The sequence below is a fragment of the Trachemys scripta genome, chromosome 19 (assembly GCF_013100865.1).
Source record: "Trachemys scripta elegans isolate TJP31775 chromosome 19, CAS_Tse_1.0, whole genome shotgun sequence".
NCBI lineage: Eukaryota > Metazoa > Chordata > Testudines > Emydidae > Trachemys > Trachemys scripta.
Window position 1 is genome coordinate 4,066,625 of NC_048316.1, and position 21,213 is coordinate 4,087,837.

Sequence of the window (21,213 nt, forward strand, 5' to 3'; positions counted from 1 at the left end):
AATTTATTTTTTGTTGGTTTATGTGTGTGCAGTGAAATTGACGTTTACTGATATTTACTGATGAAGATCTAATCTTTCCGTGCCTAAGTATATGTAGGGAGTGGAGAGCTAGTTCACCTAAAATAAAATGTGAACCACATATTAGCTTAAAATTCAAAGAGAGTGGAGAAAAAATAGCAGGTGAAAGTCTGTTCCTGTCGTATGGCCCTAACTCCAGAAACACTACAAACCTCAGGAGAAAGCCTAAATTCGTCTTGTTCAAGTTTGATTCCCAGACCAGAGACGTTCAGAAAAGCATACCGATTTAAGGGCTATTATCTCAACTGAACCTAGTAAATATATCCTCTGAATTTTCACATGATGATGTTTTGCTTTTCCCCTAAATACAAAGCAAACCTGTATTTGTTCAAGTGATCAGTTGACTGTAGCAACCTGATAATTGCCAAAGCTATAAAAAAGCACATTGTGATGGCTCAACTGAGCAGAAGCATACCTGGTCATTAACGGGACATACAGCTAGATTTTGTTCATCACAGGAACAGGCCACTCGGATGTATTTCAGCCAATTTCCAGCTCCAGTCTGATTACCATCAGCACAGAATTTCTCATTTCCCAGGTCATCAGCGATCTGAAGAAGAAGAGGAGGTGGAAGAATATTTTTCACTTGTTGATGTCCATATTTATCATTTCATCTCAAGTGAGAAATGTACTTTTATAATTATTTGCATTGCAGGGCCCCAAAACAAGAAGTAAAGCTAGAGAAACAGCTTGTTAGTCTACATGACTAATAGAGATATACAGGTGAGTCTCATCTTACGCGGGGGTTCTGTTCCGCGGTTAGCGCGTAAAGCGAAAACCGCGTATAGTCAAAATTACATTGAGTTGAATGGCGGGCGGAATCGCCCACACTACAAGTATAGTATTAAAATTGTTATTTTTCTTTTTTTGTTTTTGCCAACCGTGTAAAGCTGAAATCGCGCATGTTTAATGCACGTAAGATGCGACAGACCTGTACAAACAGAATAACATCAACTGAATTACAAAACTGCTTAAGTCCCGGTCAAGAATCTCCATTGAGTCAAGGGGCACATGATCACATCCATAATGAGCAGGGAAAATAGAGCTCCAGTAGCCATATATCTATTACAACTAAACTGGCCACCTTTTCTAAACTGCTTTCTATTAACTATCTAGGTACTTATATGGCTCCATCTCCACGTTATCTGTTTCTATTATTAAGTTCAAAAAGGAGCACAATACTTGCTACTGTAAATAAAAACAGACATTCAGTCCTGCAAAAACAAATCAGAACTATCTCCTCTCCCACCAATCTCTGTCACCCTTCCCCACTAGTTCCTATTCCCAGTCTCCTTTCCAAGCCAGTCCCAGACTCCTTCACAACTCCAGTTCCCAGTCTTCCTCCACCTCCCTGTTCATAGTCCCAAATGACTCCCCCAACTCCTGCAGGTCTAGCTTTTGTCCCCTCTGTGTTGAAATCAGGTAGCTTCCTCCTCCATGATGCCTAGGTCCAGGTCATTGACAGCACAGGAGAGACAAACTTCTTGCTCTTAGTTTTGGTGCCTGGTTGTGGCCCCAGCTCTGGCCTGCAGCAGTCCAGAGCAGTAATTGCAAGGGAAGTCCTACTCAGCCCTACACAACTGGTGCCTCCCCATACTTGGGGGTAGGGGACCCACAATCTAAAGGGGAGGAGACATGATTGTCCCATGTGTCCTCTGCAGCAGCCCCCGGTGGGGGGGGGGGCACTCTCCCTGCCCCATGTTACTTGTGTGTGGGGGGTAGGGTAGGAGGGGTCGGTCCATCTCTCCCTGCACCTCCCGCTGGTGCGTACAGCCGCTCTCCCCAGCAGCCAGGCAGGGAGTGGGATGGAGCCACTTCTGCTTGAGACAGCCTGGCTGGGAGGCAGCAGCCGCCTGCTCCCTGCCTGGGTTTGGCTGCTGGGGACAGGGGCTGAGCGAGCCGGAGCCCCCTCTCCCCTCCAGCATGTTCTGGCTCACTCACCCAATGTGACCAGCAGCCGGGGTGGCAGATTTTCATGCAAAATGTAAAAAGCACATCCCTGACACAAAGACCACCACTCTCTTACCAAATTTCAAGTTTCTGCTTCAAAGCCGAGGATGTTAGAGCTTTAGGAAAGGTCAACAAAATTTTTTTTTTTTTTAAACACAGGCAAAACAACAGATTTTTCTTCCCTGGCCTCCTTCTTGGAAATGGCTGACCTGTCTGAGGCTGAAATTTTCAAAAAACATTCAGCCTGAGTCAGTCACCCAGTATGAAAAATTTCAGCCCAAATGGTTGTAGTTATAAGCAACTAAAAAAAGGGTCCCAATAATGGGAAATATCAGGCAAGCTTAATAATAGTGTGGTGCTACCATCCCTGCTTGTAATAAGGAACACACGAACATCCCTGTAGCTACTCTCTCTCTGGATCACTGTACAGCCTCCCCTCGGAAACTCCACTCCAGCCCGGCTTCCTGAAATAATTGTAAAGAAAAAGTACACACATCCTCGCAGGCTCTAGATAATCTAATTTCCTACAACAGGATACAGAAACTGAGATCTCCAATTTAACTGGGTCCTAGACCATAAAGGACCTTACAGATTGTAACCATAGAGAGGCAAACAGTTCAGAGCGAGAAGCACTGGGGTTTCAAACATTCAGACCAGCATGGCACCTTCAAGAGATGAGCTGCTGCATTTTGCACTAGCTGAAGCATCTGGATGGACTTCAAGTGTTGCGCTAAATAGAATGAACTGAAATAAACTAGCCTTGAGGTTACAAAGGTGTGAACTACTTTGGCAGGGTCTGCCTCACAGAAGAATATTCACAGATTCTGGTCCAGCCACATACAATGTTTCCACAGTGAAAGTCTGAAACTAACTGTCAAAAAATGATAATTAACCCTTAGCCTACCAGAAAGTGCCATGACTGGTTAGATTAATGCTTATATATCAAAGTAATGAGTAATCTGAAACTTCCATAGACAAAAGATTTATATTAAAAGATAAGAGATGAAATGAGGATATAACTCAAACAGAAAAAGTTTGGAAAGTTTTTTAAAAAGGAGGCAGTTCTCCTGGGAAAGGAGTGCATTTGTCACCATGAACCCGACTTGTCCTAACTGCAATAATAAAAATACTCTGGGTAACAAAATCATGATGTATGTTTGATGTTCAGCTGCTGAATTAAACACGGTGCAGAAGCGTTTAATTAGCTTATCAAGTAGCATCCGGCAGCATCCCCCAGTCTTCACGACATTGTCAAGGTGGAATGTACATTATAGTAGTGACAATCTAAATGAGATCAAACGCTGAAGAGATACTTTCAAACAAGATAGCAATGTCCAGGACTACCAGCATGATCTAAAATATAAGCTTTCTTTTTGCACTCTCTGAGGGCTGGGGATAGACACTTCAGCGAGTGCTGGTCGAACCCAGAACTCAGCTCAAATTTGCTGAAAGACTCAACTCATGAACCATTGAGACCTTGTGTTTCAGAATGAAGCCTAGCCTGGCTAAAAATCACATGAAGCTCACTGGTTTGAGCTTTCAAGCCCAAATTGAAACTCTGGGGGCGTGAAATCTCATGAACCAAAACCGGAAAAAATATTTATGCGAAACTCTGAGAACTGAAACCCTCGTTTTTCACACACTCCTCCAACCTGTAAATAAACTGAGCTGATATGAACAGTGACCCAGCAACACCACCGAACTATGTTCTGTCCAATACTTTACTGTATCCAGGGCCGGCTCCAGGCACCAGCTTAACAAGCAGGTGCTTGGGGCGGCCAAGGGAGAGGGGCGGCACCTGCGGCAATTTGGGGGCGGCAGGTCCCTCACTCCCTCGAGGAGCGAAGGACCTGCCGCTGAACTGCCGCCGCCGATCGCAGCTTTTTTTTTTTTTTTTTTGCGCTTGGGGTGTCAGAAATGCTGGAGCCGGCCCTGACTGTATCACAACGTGTGTTTCTCTGGTTTTAATCAGGGCACTGAAAATAAAAACAGCTTCCTGTTGCAGGGTGAGATAGTTGGCAGATACAGGGCCTGTGCACGGGGTTGGTAGGCAGGCCATTCGTCCTGTTTTAAGCTGGAGAGTTTTGCTTTTCTAAGCTTTTGCTTTTGTCCCGCGGCCGGTACTGAGACAAAACTGGACAAGCTTTTGTCCGGTATGAGATGGGAGATGCCATTTTGAAAAGTGTACTTCTCTGCCCCCACTGGCATGGCTCACACTGGTGGGGGCAGGCCCTCACTCTTCCTGGAAGTACCAGGACTTCTAGTATTCTGGGAATGCCTGTGTGGCCACCCTCGTGCTGGGGCAGTTTTGTAAGAAATGAATACAGTTTATGAACGTACAGCAAACACAGCTGAAAAGGAGGAAAATTATTGTTAGCACTTCTCTTTAATGGAGACTCTATCAGCACTCTCAAGGCTTGCCTACGTGGGGCATTAGTCCACGCTAGAGGGATGTGAATTCTAGTGCATGCTAGCGTGTTGTGCACAGGTGGAGCCTGCTGGCATGCACTAAAAGTTCCCTAGTGCACATTAATGTAGGGCTGTTCAAAATGGGACTACAGGAACATGCACTAGGGAACTTTTAACGTGTGCCAGCAGGGTCCACATGGGCCAGTTACTGCACAACAGAATTTATACATCTCTAGTATGAACTAATGCATGGTGTAGACAAACCCCCAGACTGTGGGCGTGAAATCGCCTGTGACTAAGGCATTGGACTGGGATTCTGTAGATCCAGGATCAATTTCTGGCTCTGTCATTGTCTTCCTGTGTGACCTGAATCTCTTACTTTGGGTGTGTCCAGTGCCTTCCCCAATAAGGCCTTGATCCTAGTTGGGGCCTGTACACATTGCCATAATATAAATAAGGAGCATTAAGGAGCTAAATGTACTCCAGAATACCTTCCATATTCAGAGGTAGGACTTTCACTACCACCTTTAGTTTGGCTCTAGATATGGTAGCAGCCTGGACTCATTTAAGAGTGCTACATTTCATGTGTGCTACATTTTGGTGCAACAGAGAAAGCTGAGTCTGAATTTTGTTCCTTTGCTGTGGTGGGATATTGCCCCTCATAGTTGTTTAGAACAGGAAGAGTTCATAAGGGTTGGGTACAAAGCAAATTTAACAGGCATGGATAATAATTAACTAATTTGTTTGAAAACAGCTAACCCAATTAATTGTATTTAGAGTCAATGTGGCCTCCAGTTTTTTCAAGGAGCAACTTTTCTCTAGTAAATAATTGCATTAGGACTTTTTTCTGTGCCTACAATTAATAGGAGGTGAAAATGTTAGTGGTTATAGGTTTAACTACCTGATCTGAAGGCATAAAGAGGTAGTTAGTTGTGTAATTACCATACTTGCCTGCAATTTAGTGGGGATGCAAAAATGACACAGCAGAACAACACACACATGCACACGAGGCTGGTTGTGAAAATCTGACATTTAAACACTAGTTTCTATATTAAGATATCAGTATTTGCCAAAACTTACCATACAGTTTCCCCCATATATGGAAGAGAAATAATTGCAATATCTCAGATACCATTTATTGGCAAATGTTGACTTTTTGATGTAAATATTTCAATGCTTCTGTATTTGTCTGACAAGCTTCAAATGCCCCATGCTGTGAATTGCCTATAAAGGGTGATGTTCTGACGTCACAGAAAGATAGGTAGAACCAACTACTTATTGAAATAAAGTACTGTACTTCACAGCCAACTCCATGGTGTACGCATTCTTAACTAAATCCAGTACACTGTGGCTAACACCTCAAAAGATACCATTTATAAACACCCACATCCTTTTTTGATGCTCTATAAGAAAAAAATTGGCAAGTAGTCCCCCACTACCTGAGCGGTGTCCTGTTTTTTTTGTGCTGAACACACATGTAGAGAGAGATGTTTAAAATACCCCCTAAAGCACACCTAGTTTTCTATCCGTTTATGTTGAAAGACAATCAGAAACTTAGTGCTTGCTAATTTGTAGCATCAACTGTTTCCAAATCAGTTAAAGACATTGCCCAACATTTTTAGAAGTGACTAGTGATTTTGGATGGACTAGGCGGCAATTCTATCTGTGTGTCATGTTAAATTATGATGAATTGTATTACAGTAGCATCTGGAGCTCCCAACCAAGATCAAGGCCACTTTGTGCTAGGCATTGTACAGACACATAGTGAGAGACAGTCCATGCCCCAGAGCACTCACAATCGAAATAGAAAAGACAGACAAAGCGTGGGAAGGTTGAAGTATTCCTATCTGTATTTTAAAGATGTAGAATTGTGGCACACAGAGATTAAGCCACAGGGAGTCTGTGGGAGAGCCAGGAATTGAATTCAGCTCTCTCTTTAACCACAAGACCACCCTTCCTCTCTAAATGGCATGGGCTTTTACTTATCGATGTTGGCAAACGCTTCACAAATTTACAAAGCACGAGTGCCCCAAGAGGTCCCTTTTTTTCTGAGCAGGCTCAGGTTTGCTTGATGGTCCAGCCTCAGGTGTCTTGTATTGTATATTCAGCAGCAGCAAACGGAATGATACAGAAAAATGTAAAAGTCGCGTTTGTACTTAACAAGTGAATCTGAAATAACTGAGTTTAAATCTAACAGACCAAATTCTGCCTTTTGTTTTACACTCTAACAACCACTGTTATGCCAGTGAAGTTGCACAGGTGTGCTTGAGAGGGAATTTGGCCCATGGTTAACTGAATTAATCAGCACTCTCTGTAAAAATCACCTGTGACTAGAAATTGACAAATCTTTCACAAAAGGTCAAGAGAGATAATTTATGGATATTTCACTCAGTGTCAGGACTACATTAACTGCATTCTTCCTTGCATATCTTACTGTCCAAAACAGTATACCACTGCCCACAAAGCAGAGTTCATAGGGAAAGAGGAACATATGTCTTGACTATATCCAGATCTACCTCTCTCTTAAATTAGAGCATAAGCTCTTCAAAGCAGGGACCATGACTTTGTATGTGCTGTAGGTCACTTAGCACAAAAAGGCTTTGATCCAGATTAAGGCCTTTGGGCCATATTATAATATTAATCAGAATAAATAAAAATACGTATGATCCCTCTGCAATCTCTTTCTCTGATCAACTTCCCATTTCTTCTTGTCTATCCATGTTATTGTCATGGATTTCTCCACTGCTTTCTTAGACACAACAAGTCAAAAATTGAATTTACCTTTTTTTCATGACTTCTCTCACCCATTTCTCTAGCACATTTGACAGCTCCACTATCCTCTTCATCATTCTATCACCAAACCTAGGGTTAAGCAACACTCCTTCATTTCTTTCTCTCTTCACATCCAAATTATGTCACGTCTTCTGCTATAATCCACCCCTTCCTCTCTGTCCACGCTGCCAGGGCCATGGCTTGATCTCAATTTCTCTGCCTCCAGCTTTCCTCTCTCTCCCCTCTTTAGTCTCTTCAGTTAAAACAATCCTCCAACGCTCCTGACTTCAGGTGTGTTTGTATCAGGGGTTTTGGAAAGGCCCATTACAGAGAGATGAATTTTGGAGCCAGGTGTAAAGTTCTGACCAGACGCATTTTTATTTAGCGAAAAGGAAATTGTTGTCATGTTCCAGGGCTCACTTTGCAACTTCCTCTGCTTTCTGTTGAACAGCGTTCAGGATCTGAATCCAAAGGGCTCATTGATCTTGCAAAGACTCCGGCTTGTAATTTATTAACATCAGAAATGCTGAGTTATGAAGCTAAAGTTATGGAAAAATTCTCTTAAACGTTTACAATTTTTTTTTGCACATCATTTGAGGTTTCCTGCTTCTCTAATTTGTGGGCTCTCCATTGGGTTGTTTCTTTCACAGTTTAATGGGCAGAGTCCAACATTTGGCTTTAGCAGAGGTGTGCCATATGGACTGGAATGCTTGCGGATCTGTCGTCAGTTCGCCTAATGGATTCCCAGTGTGCATGAAGAAATGAAGCGCCCATGAGTTTGCCATCAATGACCCAGCGTCCTGTTGCTATAACACTACTCCCCAGAAGCTGAGAGTGCAATAAACCTTCTCATCCCATAGTTGCAGGATCTGCCTTTGACAGTTTGGCTGATGTACGAATTTTATTTGGCAGGAGTCAGGGAGGTTTTTTTCTTTAATGACCCACAAGCAGATTTAGAGCAATAAACTGTTGCCATAAGGTTTTGTTGTGTTTTTTTAAAAATAAGGAAAAAATGGCTACAATTTATGACTTTTAAAAGTAACTGAAACAGAAAGTCCATTCTTGCAACAAAATGAAGAGGGAAAAAAACTGTCCAGAGAAACACCTCTGTCAATGTGTAGACACGAAGCCTGGATGAACTCATAAATTCAGCGCTCTGCCTGCAATTAACCAGGCTTCCTGGTGATCTGACAATGAGTTAATAAGAAATGTGTCAGACAAAAACAGGTCATAGTACTGAAAAATCAACGGGAGATGCAACAGAACCAGCCCTGTTCACTGGCTCCCCACTAGCTTGGAGTCACAGGAAGAACTTTGAGGGATACTGACACAGAACTACTTTATAAAGCATAAAGTACAATGTCTGGCCCAAATTTAAGCCCCGCCTACATGACTGAGAGGCGCCTCCCCATCCAGAACATGAGTGCCATGTGATAAAGAAAACAAGGACTGGAGCAGGGGTCGGCAACCTTTCAGAAGTGGTGTGCCGAGTCTTCATTTATTCAGTCTAATTTAAGGTTTCGCATGCCAGTAATACACTTTAATGTTTTTAGAAGGTCTCTTTCAATAAGTCTATAATATATAACTAAACTATTGTTGTATGCAAAGTAAATAAGGTTTTTAAAATGTTTAAGAAGCTTCATTTAAAATTAAATTAAAATGCAGAGCCTCCCGGACTGGTGGCCAGGACCCGGGCAGTGTGAGTGCCATTGAAAATCAGCTCGCATGCCGCCTTCGGCACGTGTGCCATAGGTTGCCTACCCCTGGACTGGAGGAAGGGTGATTTCTTCAGGAGCCAGGACCTTTGTACAGTTGATGGATCTGCCACAGACTTCTCACATGACCTTGGACAAGTTGCTTAGGCTCTCATCCAGCAAATATTTATGCCCATACATAACTTTACTCATGTGAGTAGTCTAATTTATTTCAAAGGGACCACTAATGTGAGGCAAGTTATGTATTTGATTAAATGATTGCAATATCAGATTCCATTAATGATTTCGTTAATCTCTCTGTGCCTGAATTTCCGCATTTGTAAATCGGGGTAACTACTATTCTTAGGCACATCATGGGGCTTAAATTCATTAAGATTTGTAACACATTTCAGATCTTTAGATTGTGGGAGATACTGCATAACTAAAAATTACTATTATTTATACCAAAAAATAGCATCTCCAATAGCTTGGAAAGCTCAGAATATGCGAAGCAAAAAGAAACCCTTGCAAGATGTCTTTCCTTGGAAACAAGTATGTTAATGGCAACTATTGAGACTGGGTTGAAAAAATGCACCCATGAGCCAATCCAGTTAGGGTTTGTGTCTTATGGTGGCAGCTTTATTCCCATTAACAGGTCTAGCGATGACAACAAACAGCTACAAGGGATGGGAAATAAACAAATTTAGATAAAAAAAGAAATTGGTCTTGACCTTTCACTCCAACCAAACTCATAGCTGAAATGAAAATGTTTTGTCAGGTTATGTTTCTATTTCTAGATAATATTTGCCTCTACATTATCTGGTTTCAGCAAGGCGTGGAAGCAGAAATACCAGTGTCCTGCAAGAAAGACCGTTCTGGTGATTTATTTCATTTATTTTTTCATAGGGCAAGGACAAGACACCCTCTCCTCCAAGCCCCACCCCACAAAACCAAGCCCAAAGACTACTAGAAATCCCATGAAAACAGCCTGTTCTTTCAAAATGTCATGCTCAATTTCTAGACCAAGAGAGTCTGGATAAGCTCAGACAAACTTTGGAAAGGCCTTTGAATTTCTTGTCTCCTATCTGAATCAAACCTTCTAGCCTTTTGAAGGTCTGCCCATTATTAATTGCTGTTCTGTTATGTACCAACAGAGAACTGCCAGTGAATATTTCCAATGTATAAGCTGGCTTTGGGTGGGGATAAAGAGCCTGAGAAATTACAGTGTCCTTATAAAAAAATATTCTATTACATGGACGTGTCTTTCAAGCACAGCAGATTGATTCCAGCTGAGTGTACATTAGACCTGACTGTAAATACAAAATCTCACCAGAGAGAGCAACAGCAGCAATAATAATATAGCATACTTGTCTCCAGAGCTCACTAAACAGGATTTCCATGTAAGCATCTTCCGTCTCTAGAAAGCAACCAGACCCAGCATGTACTAGAAGGTTTAACAGAACTCACACTTGATCTACGTAACAGGGCAACCTCTGTGCAAAGGGATAAGGATGAGAAATTCAAACCTTATGATAAAAATCAACAACTGTTCTGCTTTTCTTCTCCCGTAAAAAGATCCCTGCTTATTTTCTTGCTTTAAAGGTGCAGGTTCATTACACAGAAGCCAACTCTAAATAATACAGTATGTCAAAAGAGGTGCCACTCATGCTAATTACTGCTGATGCATGTAATCTTTTCGCCTCTCTTTCTCTCTCTCTCTCTCTCCCTGCCTCCTCCCCCACAACCTCACTCTCCTTGAGAGGGAAAGGCTAAACTTTCACAGCAACAGCTAATCATCGTGCAGAAAACCAGAAAGTAAAAATGTCAAAACAGAAGAAGAGTTTCAAGCTGATGGCAAGCATTTATCTCAACAAAAGCTCGTGTTCCACCAGTAACGTAATTCATACCACACTGATTTAAATTAAACAGTAGGCTGTAAAAAATAATGTTCGAATCAGATCACAGATGTTGTACACACAAGTCAGAAATGGGATTGTCTGATTCTTTACAACACACACACACACACACCCCAAACTTTGAAACTTTCTTCCCAAGAAAGAGCTCAGAACATATCTTTTTTTCAAAGTGCATTTTGCTTTATCAAAAACCAGAACACCACAAAAGCAATAGTCTGCTATATTTTAATATTAATCGTTCATCAATGTCTGGAGCCTTGTGGATGGAAAAAGAGGCATGTACTTAAAACAGAAGTGCTTGACGTGGTAAACAAAAGTTGCCAAATATTTGTAGGTACACTGAGATTTAGACTTTCATGCAATCTAATTCCAGTCTGACTGGGGGGGTTGGGGAGGTGTGCAGGAAACAGAAGCATGCAGAACAGCACAAGTGTTTTTCTAATGCTGTTCGAAAGGATTGAATATGGCATGATTTGGGTAGGACTGGCTTGCTATCATTTAAAAAGGGCGATATAGCACTGAACCGTCTCTTTCTAATGAAACCACGTCAACTAGCCAAATCATTGTTTCCATATGACAGATGGGTAAACTGAAGAGACACAGCTTAAGAGACTTGCTCAAGGTGATGCAACAAGTCAGTGTTTTCTGACTTCTGGTCCAGGGAACTCCTTTCCCTGGATGCTAAACACAACGGGTGCCAAAGTCCCAAGAAACTGCCATGCAGGGATTATTCTGGGTATTGTTGGCTTCCTCTGAAGAAATGAACAGAGATCATTCCTCAAGATCAGAAAGGTATATTCTACATTCTTGATCTCCTGCAGTTGCAGGGAGAATGGGCATTTGTAGGCTTCAGTTCTTGTTGTCTTTTGCATTTCTATGGGCTGAACAGACCCTGAAAACAGTAAACAAGAGAGAGGAAAGATGTTCTTGTGGGCAAGGCACTGGAATGGGACTTGGCTGGTGTGAGTTCAATTCCTAGTCTGCCCCACATCGCCTGTGTGACCTTGGGCAAATCACTTCACCTCATTGTGCCTCGGTCCCCCATCTGTAAAATGGCGATCACAATGCTCCCTTTCTCCCACCCTTTGTCTGACATGCCTAAATTGCAAGCTCAGTGACCGTCTCTGACAGCGCCCACCACCAGGGGATGCTGAACACAGGTGATGCCTTTTGATGCTACTGTGTTACAAACAAACAGTGGTGATAAAATCAGAATGCACGTCTTTCTGCTGAAATCAAGCCATGGAATCAGCAGGTTCCCAGCACGATACTCAAACGGGTCCACCGCTATGGAGAAACTGTAGCTTGTTTGTTTTTTTTTTTTAAATCTCTAATCAACTTCCATTAAAAGATTTTGTGTATTGCTCTAGACCAACAGCCAGAGGAGTTACTGCTGCTTGTTTTAAATCACTTATTACTACCTCTCTCTCTCTTTTCAAAGCTTCAGGAATGGAGTTGTGAAGCACCATGAACTTGTAGGCCTCTTCAGAATGATTCATTGAAAGTCCTGAGTGCCAAAACCATTTGCCACATTTCACACTCTTGCCAGAATAGTAGCAGAAACTTCAAATGCCCATTCCCACTGCTAATACTAATTTAAAAATACCATCCTTTTTACAGCTTTTGTAAAGTCAATTGAAGGCTCAAGCATGAGAAGTGCCATATGAAATAACATTGTCTTAAGGTCTCTTACAAGCCTTTTCTGTGGAAGAATATTGGCTTCTAGCTGATAACTTCCTGGAACCCTCCTCCTTCCCCCCCCCCCAAACCAAACTAAAAAAATGCTAGATTCTACTTGATCATTAATAATACACCAAAGAAATTATAACTTCAGTTAGCCAGATGACATGGGGAATGTTGAATGAATTCAGATAACTAAGGTTTTAGAAATAAAGGGCATTTTCAATTCAATTAATAGATGTTGAGAGATATGACTCTGCTTCAGCTAAAAGGGAGTTTCAGACATTTGAGGTTTGGAACATCAGAGCTGTGGTGTATTATCATTTTGATGCATAGGAATTTAAATTAAAATAAGATGAGAATGTACTTAGAGCTGATTGTTACACTCTTCTCCTCCTTTTTTGTATGGGTACCTGGGCAACTTTCCCCACTAAAAACTTTGTGGTTTATCCATAGTGCCAAAAATCAAGCATTAGGACAATTATTGCCAGGAAAAGTTCTGAGAAATATGATTGTAATATGATCCAATTCAAAAATCTCTCCAGATTAAGGAAAAGTCATTTTGCAGAATGACACATTAGTTCATATGTTATTAGTGCTAGTTGCATTCATCCCAGTGAGACGCATTTTCTAGGTCTCGCTCTGTTGAAATTCACCTGTACATCTGCTCTCATCCCAAGAAACACACATACAGGGCCACAATAGAGCTAAAGTCATTGGCACTGGGGATTTGATGCCTATTACTAGTTCAAATGGGATTCAGGTTAGAAATGACTAAACTCTGTTACTATTTTTTGGCAATCGTGAAGGGAGCTGTAGTCTAGTCACAAAATCAGCCATCGCATTTGGATCCTTTTTGAGACTCAGCAGAGAGGGCAAAAAATGGAATGAGTCATGAATAGTGAACACCCTGCCACACTATCCCGAGGTCATGGTTTGAGACACTTTGGCAGGATCATTGTGTCTGTAAAGCTCACACTAGAAACTGTTCATGTTGTACTTGCTTGGTGGATGAACTTTGGACCTAAGTTTCACCAGCTCTAAATTCACCATTTTTTTTAAAAAAAAGGAGAATTCATGTACAGCGTCTACCTGTGATGAGACATATAACACTGAACTATCTCCAGTGCAAAAAGAATACAATCCGTTCTTACCTCTGATTTGCAATCTCATGTCAGCATGTGCTATTGTGTTCAAGCAAGTTAGAAACATTAATCTAACAGCATACATTTTTTCACATACTACCATTAAATCGCACAATGTTATAAACCAAGAGCTTGCACATTACTGCAGCCTTGGCCATGACCTTATGCCTTGTGAGCAGAGAGGTTTAGAAAACGAAAAAGAAAAGCAGTACCCTCCCCCAGGGTTGATATTGCTTTGAGCATATCAGAACCGAAGTTTCATTTACACAGGAAGCACCCCCCCATCAAAGGTGCCACAAATGTATGGGGAAGCACAGTCCTTGTAACCTTTCTTGCCAGAAATGAGTAAGGCAGCTGCTTTGCAGATGATTCTCGTGCTTTTTAGAAGGTGTGAAATAGATGAGTTTGTGAACTTGGTTGGCACTGGAGAAAAGAATAAAAGAATATTTGTAGATTTCCCTCCCAATCAACTTAGTTGACCAAAACCAAGAACAAAGACCTCTGTTTAAAGAGCTTTGCAAATGATACGGCCATCTCACAGTAATAACGTGCTGCTCACCGATCATGAAGCTGAAATGTGTTATTTTCTTTATATTTGATGTTAACCAAAAAGGAGGTGCAAAAACGAGAACATGAAGGCTGCACAATTGTTCCGCAGCAACATCGGAGATTCCTACCCTGCTGAAGCAATTACAGTCCTGCATAAAAGCTGTCCATGAACTTTTCTTTGATAAACAAAAAAACCCAATAACATTGTAACCAATCTATAGCTACTTAGTACTTTGTGGTGCCATTGTGCCAGGACTTTCTGGAGGTAGAACTCCTATCTTCCTGCCCCTACAACACAGACCTCTACCCCTTGAATGAATGGGAGATTGCCCTTAGCTGGTAGCAGGACAGGGCCTCTGACGTGTAGGCTACCTCTACATTACAGATAACTGCCGGCAGTGTGCAGGGCACAGAGAGCTACATGCCACAGTGGAATGCAAGCTGCATCCGCACTGCTGTGTGTAGCTACGTGTGCCAGTGAAAGGCTCCAGCAAAGCTCCAGTAGTGGGGAGGCAGTGGGACGCTCTAGTGCTAAAAAACAGCAGCAGAGCCAGGGAGGTGCAGTGTGGGCAAGTAGAGAACCACGCAGGGCACATACCCACACTCTGCAGGTGTTACTTTGCTTGCCTAAGCTGTGACTCATTGTCTTCAGTGCTCTTTATGTCCCTGTTGGGAGCTACCTGTGCACGCACTCCTTCTGTAACTTCTTCTGGGTGGCTCTGTGGGTTGATGGGGGAAGCAACCTGGTGTTAGGGCCCCACTTTGGCGCAGAGAAAGTGAGCCAGTCTGCTTTCCCTGGTGCTTCCACAGCCCCCTAGGCCATGGAGCAGCCAGAGTGACTCTCTCCTGGCTGCCCCGCAGTGCAGGGCTGGTGGGGGAGCCGGTGATCAGCTGCAGCAGAGAAGTAACAGCAGCTGCTCAGAGCATGGGGGGCCATACCAGAGCTGCTCCTGTAGCTGCAGGGGAAGCAGGGGAAGGCAGTTGGGGAGGCAGCATTCTGGTCTGCCTCCCTGTAGCGTTGGAGCGGCTTCATACATTTGAAGTATCGTAGGCAGGGCCGGCTCCAGGCACCAGACTAGAAAGCACATGCCTGGGGCGGCACATTGTAAGGGGCGGCATTCCGGCCAATCTTGGGGCGGCCAGCCCAGTCCTGAAGGGGCACGTACCCCGACACGGGAGGGGGCAGGAACTAGTGATCCCTGCTGCTCATCGTGCTGCCGGGCTCCCCGGGACGCGCCACTCCCCGCCGCCTGCACCGTCCTCCGCCTCCCGGGAGGCTCTGAGCCCGGCCTGGCCGAGCCACCTGTAAAGGAACAGCTGAGCCAGCACCTCCTGCAGCCTCCGGGCACTGGAAGGAGGGACGGTTCTGCGGCGGCCCGGCAGGCACCGGAGGGAGGGAGGATTCTGCGGCGGCCCGGCAGGCAGTGGTGGGGCGGGCCCCACTGATCCCAGCGCCGTTTGCACTGTGCTAAGCCCCGCTGCAATGCCGGCCCCACGCAGAGGTCGCAGACCCCAGCCAGCTTTGCCTGTGTCGGCCCCCTTGGAGCCTGCCCGGCCGGGAGAGACACCCCAAGGCCGGAGGGGGGGAGCCCCTCTCGCCCGGCTGCAAGCGGACTGCAGCGCCTGGCTGTCCACGGGCGGAGGGAGCAGGCGGGTACCGCCCTTCACCCCCATGCAAGCCGCCTTGACTGCCCTCCACGCGCTCCCTGTGGCTGCCGTTTTTTTGTTGTTTTTTTTTGCCTGGGGCGGCAAAAAAGCTAGAGCCGGCCCTGATTGTGGGAAGGGGGGGCGGAGCTTTCAATTCATAATCAGATACAACTTTCCTTATTAATAGAGTTGCCCTTGAGAACTACAATTTAGAGCCCCCAGGGCCAGAGGCAACCCACAGGCTGGACACCATTGTCCTAGACAGTTTGTTTCGACTCTCTGTACTTATGTAGTGCCTACCATCTGGGGAGTTAAAAACTCTTTTACAGAAGTAAATGAATGAACCCTCTTAACGCTCCTCTCAGGTAAGTATTATCTCCCTTCCACAGGTGCACATAAATGGAGACATGGCAAGCAAAGTGATTTGCCTTCCAGGCCACACAGATAATCAGCTGTGGACATAGCAGTCCTGACTTCTAGTCTCCTGCTCTAACTGTTAAGTCCTGCTGGCTCCCAGTGGAAGTGATCAAAGTGTAAGGGAATTTCTTATCAATTTTTCATACTGTTCTAGCTTTTCCAACCAGCAGTACCTATTTTTTGACTTCCAAAGTAGAGATACATGACCCTGTCCAGATGCATTTTAAGGGCATTTGCCAAGGAAAGGTGTGAGGACTGATATGCATTGTGTAACCCGCAGATAATATGCTATTATCTACACTCCAATGGCCCTGGCAACACCTTGCTGTGTATGGCAGTACCTGCAGAGACAGCACCTTCACACTGATAGTGTGCATGTCTATAGGGTGCTTCAGAGGTATCCACCTACTTGCACATCTCTAATGTTACTGGCTAGGTGCAGCGTTAGTGTGGGTTTCTGAACTTAACTGTACCTACAGAAACTGCACATAAGCCACTCTGAGCATTGCAACCCAGTGCATGGGGGTGCATGCCACTCTGGTTTGGCTTCGCAACCCTTCCATCATGATGGAGGGCTGCGGTGACTCAAATCCGAGTGAGTGGCGTTGTGACTGGTCACTGGTGCCTGGGGTTGCAACCTTGACTGAGGGGCAGCCGGGCCAAACCTGAGTAGCACTGCATCCCCGTGCACCAGGTCAGAACGCCTGAAGTGAGGAGCCAGACTCAGTTCCATGTGACAGGAGCCATCAGCCCCACTCCTGGGGCCTCCCTTCCTCACCGGGTCGGGATTAGGGTTGCAGTGGTGGAGCAGAGGGTGCTGCTGCCAGTGGTAGATGTGCCCTCAGCAGTTTAGTATAGAGAACCCATTGAATTGAGAGACCGCAGCTGCCTTTGTTAATGGCCCTTTATGAGATACTTCCAGCGCCCTGTGCTGATTCTTTTTCTTTTCCTAAGCTACTCTGAGTGTTGCTGTAGAATCATAATAGTTAGAGATGGCAAAGGCCTGTTAGGTCATCCGGTCCATCTCCCATTCCCCACAGTACATTCTCCAGTGATTTTTCCAGTTTAGTTTTAAATTATTCCAGCAGTGGGGTTTTCATCACTTCCACAGGGAGACTTTGATAGTTGCATAGACCTCTTTCCTGACATTCAGCCTAAATATTCCTCCACCCAGTTTCATCCCATTACTACTTCTCTATCTTATTATACTATGTTAGTTCCTCGTCCTCAGTAGAGGCTCAAGGCCTCATTGTGCTAGGCACTGTTCAGATAAGTAACACAGGGTTATATTGAGCAAGGGAGGTTTAGGTTGGACACTAGGAAAAACTTCCTAACTGTCAGGGTGGTTAAGCACTGGAACAAATTGCCCAGAGAGACTGTGGAATCTCTGTCATTGGAGGTTTTTAAGAGCAGATTAGAAAAACACCTGGCAGGGATGGTCTAATACTTAGTCTTGCCTTGAGTGCAGGGGACTGGACTAGATGGCCTCTTGAGGTCCCTTCCAGTCCTACGTTCTATGATTCTATGAAAGATGACAGTCCCTGTCTCAGATAGCTTACAATCCTTATACTCTTGTATACTATCCTCCCTTCTTAGTGTTCACGTCTTTCAAATAGTTACACAGACATATCCTATTGTTTGTCAGGTAGACAAGCTATATATAGGTAGTTGCTGCTTTTGTGTTTTGGTCAGCCCACTTGGCCCTTAATCCATATTTGATACTCTGATCAAAATCGTGCTAATGAAGGATTGATTTTACTTCATTATTAAGCTGGATGGTTTGGATTTGAGCTCTCAGCCTGAGGAAACTAAGTGAATATCTTGTTAGCCATCACAAAGTACATTTTTAGTTATAAAGTGGTATAAGAGTAAATTGCATGTCTGGTCTCCAGTGCCTTCAGGATGAACTTTAGCTCAGGCCAGTTTAAATATAAAATTACATACTCCAGGGAATTGATTTTAATGAATAATCTGCCTTTTGGGTATTTTCAGAAACATATATTTTGAAACTCTAAGATCTAGTATCACAGGAATCTTATCTCAGTGTCAGAAGATGGTTTAAGGTGACATCTTTAAGGCAAAAGTGTAATTACAAACCCAGAATAAAAGGTGTGCACCAATATCTTGACCCAGGCTTATTGTGCTGAGACATTGCAGCCCAGTCGATCCACTAACAGGGATCTCGGAACAATACGTAATCCGACATACTAGATATGTTGTGACTGCCTAGGTGAGGCAGGTTTGTGTTAAGGGGAATCTGACAGCTACAACACAGAATTTCCTTTCCTTGTGGGCTTATTCTCACAATCTTAAAGACACACCTGCCAGGCAATTGAGTCCAATATTTTGATCTACCTTAAAATTGTTTTAATCCAATGGGAAATGCTTCCTCCATTTCTAAAATTCACTGATTTCAGGCCAAAAATGAATCAGAAAAGAAAAAAACAATAGCTACTGGCTATTGCTAAGATGTTGCAGAGCCAGACAGCTGTCCAGCCCATGGAGTTAAAGTTAACATGCACTTTATTATTCTAGATCTGTCCTAACGTAAGGGAGGAAACATGGTTAAAACAAGGGACTGCAAGTCAGAAATCCTGGGTAGGTCTCTTGGCTCTGCTGATGACTCACTCAGCAGCAAGTCACCTAACTTCTTGGTGTCTTCATTTTCTCACTTGTAAAAGGGGGTTAAATGTTTGCCTGTTTCACAGGATTTGCTTATTATTATTGGGATATTGTACATGATTTTTAAACTAATTGATGTATCTGTCTGGGTTGCTATATCACCATGGTATCTGAGAACTAAAATAAGACATATTCCCTGCCCCCCAAAAGCCTGCAATCTGAAAAAGCCAAGCCAGCCACACACAAGACAAGACCCAAGCCAACTGGTCAGAAAAGAAAAGATATGAGAATCATTAAACGATGAAGGGAAGGAATTAATTGTATGTAAACCTGAATGTGGTTCCCAAGTGTCTTCAAGATAATCTCTTCCAGCTTTGAAAAAAATGTTGGGAAAAACAATAAGGAACATCCAGGTACTTTGCAACCTCACCCAAAAAAGTCCTCACTGATGCCTTTGCAGTTGGAAAGAATATTTGCCCAACTTCCTTGTGGCATTATTTTGATGTATTAAATAAGAGACACCAGATAGCATCCGAGATGAAGCATTACTTAACCTTCCTTCAAGTTATAACAAAATCATGATAGGAATGATAAAGAGGAAAAAATTAAATCGCTTTTTCCTTTAGCAATTCTTCAGCACACAAACTACAAACACCATTAATAGAAACGTACTGAGAAACTAAGGACATATTCCTGACAATATTACCTACATTCCTTTTGAAAGCACCTACATGTTAAGTTCAAGCATCTATTCATAGCCTGAAATGCTGCTGAAAGAGTTTATTAAAACCGAATCCTGTAGCATTTAAAAATCTAATTGTATAGTATTTCCATGGTACAAATAATTCTCGTATGTATCTGGCAGCCCCATGTGTTCTCAAGGATGAACAGAACAGAGTCAATTATCCCAAATTAAATATGGGTGTACATACACCACATAGCATTTTAATTGAGACATTTCTTGGCATTTTTGAAAGAACTATACAATAGCAGAATCTACAAGGATGACATGACACATATGTTTTCTCCCATGAGCTGCCTGCTTTTATTAATTACTCTGCCAGAGATATGTTGATATTGATGTTGTCAGTTTGTGAATAAAACCTCATGGATAGAAATGGTTTAATTAAAGCAGCAAAACATGGTTTATGGGTGGTTAGCAAATCTGTTACATGAAGTCAGTAAAACTTTCATAAGTGATTAAACAGAAATAAATCCAAGGAAAAGATTTGTATAGAGTGCATCTTTTTACATTTTCCTTTTAAGTGTATTATAAAAGCAGCATGATTGTCGACATTAGAACCTATTGGCTACAGCACCCTCTCTAGGTGAGCTCACATGGCTTCAGCTACTATCTTCACGCATATGATTCACAAATCTACTTCTCCAGTCGGAACTTACTCCCTCTCCATCCAGTCCTGCCTCTCGGTCTGTCTTACCGATGTCTCGTCCTGGATGTCTCATCATTAACTTAAAAACTAAGCATGGCTAAATCCGAACCTCCTATTGTCTCCTCCCCTTGGAACGGGTAGGGAGTTTGCTCCCCTAAAGCTACATATGTCCCACTCTCTGGGGATCTTGAGTCATCATCAGAAGCTCAATAAGTCCATGCCGCTCCCCCACAGTAGTACAGGTCCACATATATACCCACAACCTACTGCTCCAAAGCACCCGTAAGGAAGACTCTCCATTCATTCAACTGAAGTGGATATCACTCACCCTCAGAATTAACTCTGGGGGAGTATCCTCGTAAGGTTGAGCAGAGGCAGTCCCCCGTCCCATCTTGGGCCATGCACCATGCGAGGGCATCTATGGGATCAGGAGAAGAAATTAGCAGGCGGTGGAAGTTCTGCCAGATTGGCGTCCCCTCTACTGCCAACACCAGAGGAAAATCTGGCTCTAAACAATTATGTAAATGCTCGTAAAGTGCTTTAAGATGGAATGTGTTCTGGCAGTGCTAGCTATCTAAGGATATGGCCCCATCACTGTAGTAACTGAGCACTGCACAATCTTTAATGTATTTATCCTCACAGCACTCCTAGGAGATAGGGCAGTGCTACTATTCCCATTTTACGGACAGGTAACTGAGCTCAGAGACGCTAAGTGCACGTCTGCACTAGAACGGGGAGTGGGCCCCCCAGCACAGGTAGACAGACTCGCGCTAGCTCAGCTCGAGTTAATGTCAGTGTGGACATGGCAGTTCTGGTGGAGAATTAAGCTAGCCACCCAAGCTCTGAGCCAGGGAGTCGGGTGGACTTGAGAACCCACGCTGCCGTCTGAGAGGCAACGGCCACGCTATTTTTAACGTGCTAGCTCAAGCCGACCTAGTGCGCG

General features: G+C 43.5%; 1 protein-coding gene across 4 annotated transcripts in view; it reads right to left on the reverse strand.

Annotated features, from left to right (window-relative positions):
- Positions 1 to 21,213, reverse strand: part of PRDM16 (PR/SET domain 16) — a 424,846-nt gene that overhangs the window by 62,451 nt on the left and 341,182 nt on the right. For all 4 annotated transcript variants that reach the window (XM_034753221.1, XM_034753220.1, XM_034753223.1 and 1 more), the window contains one exon: positions 494 to 628. In XM_034753221.1, the coding sequence (XP_034609112.1) occupies positions 494 to 628 (135 nt within the window). The remainder of the gene's footprint in view (positions 1 to 493; positions 629 to 21,213) is intronic.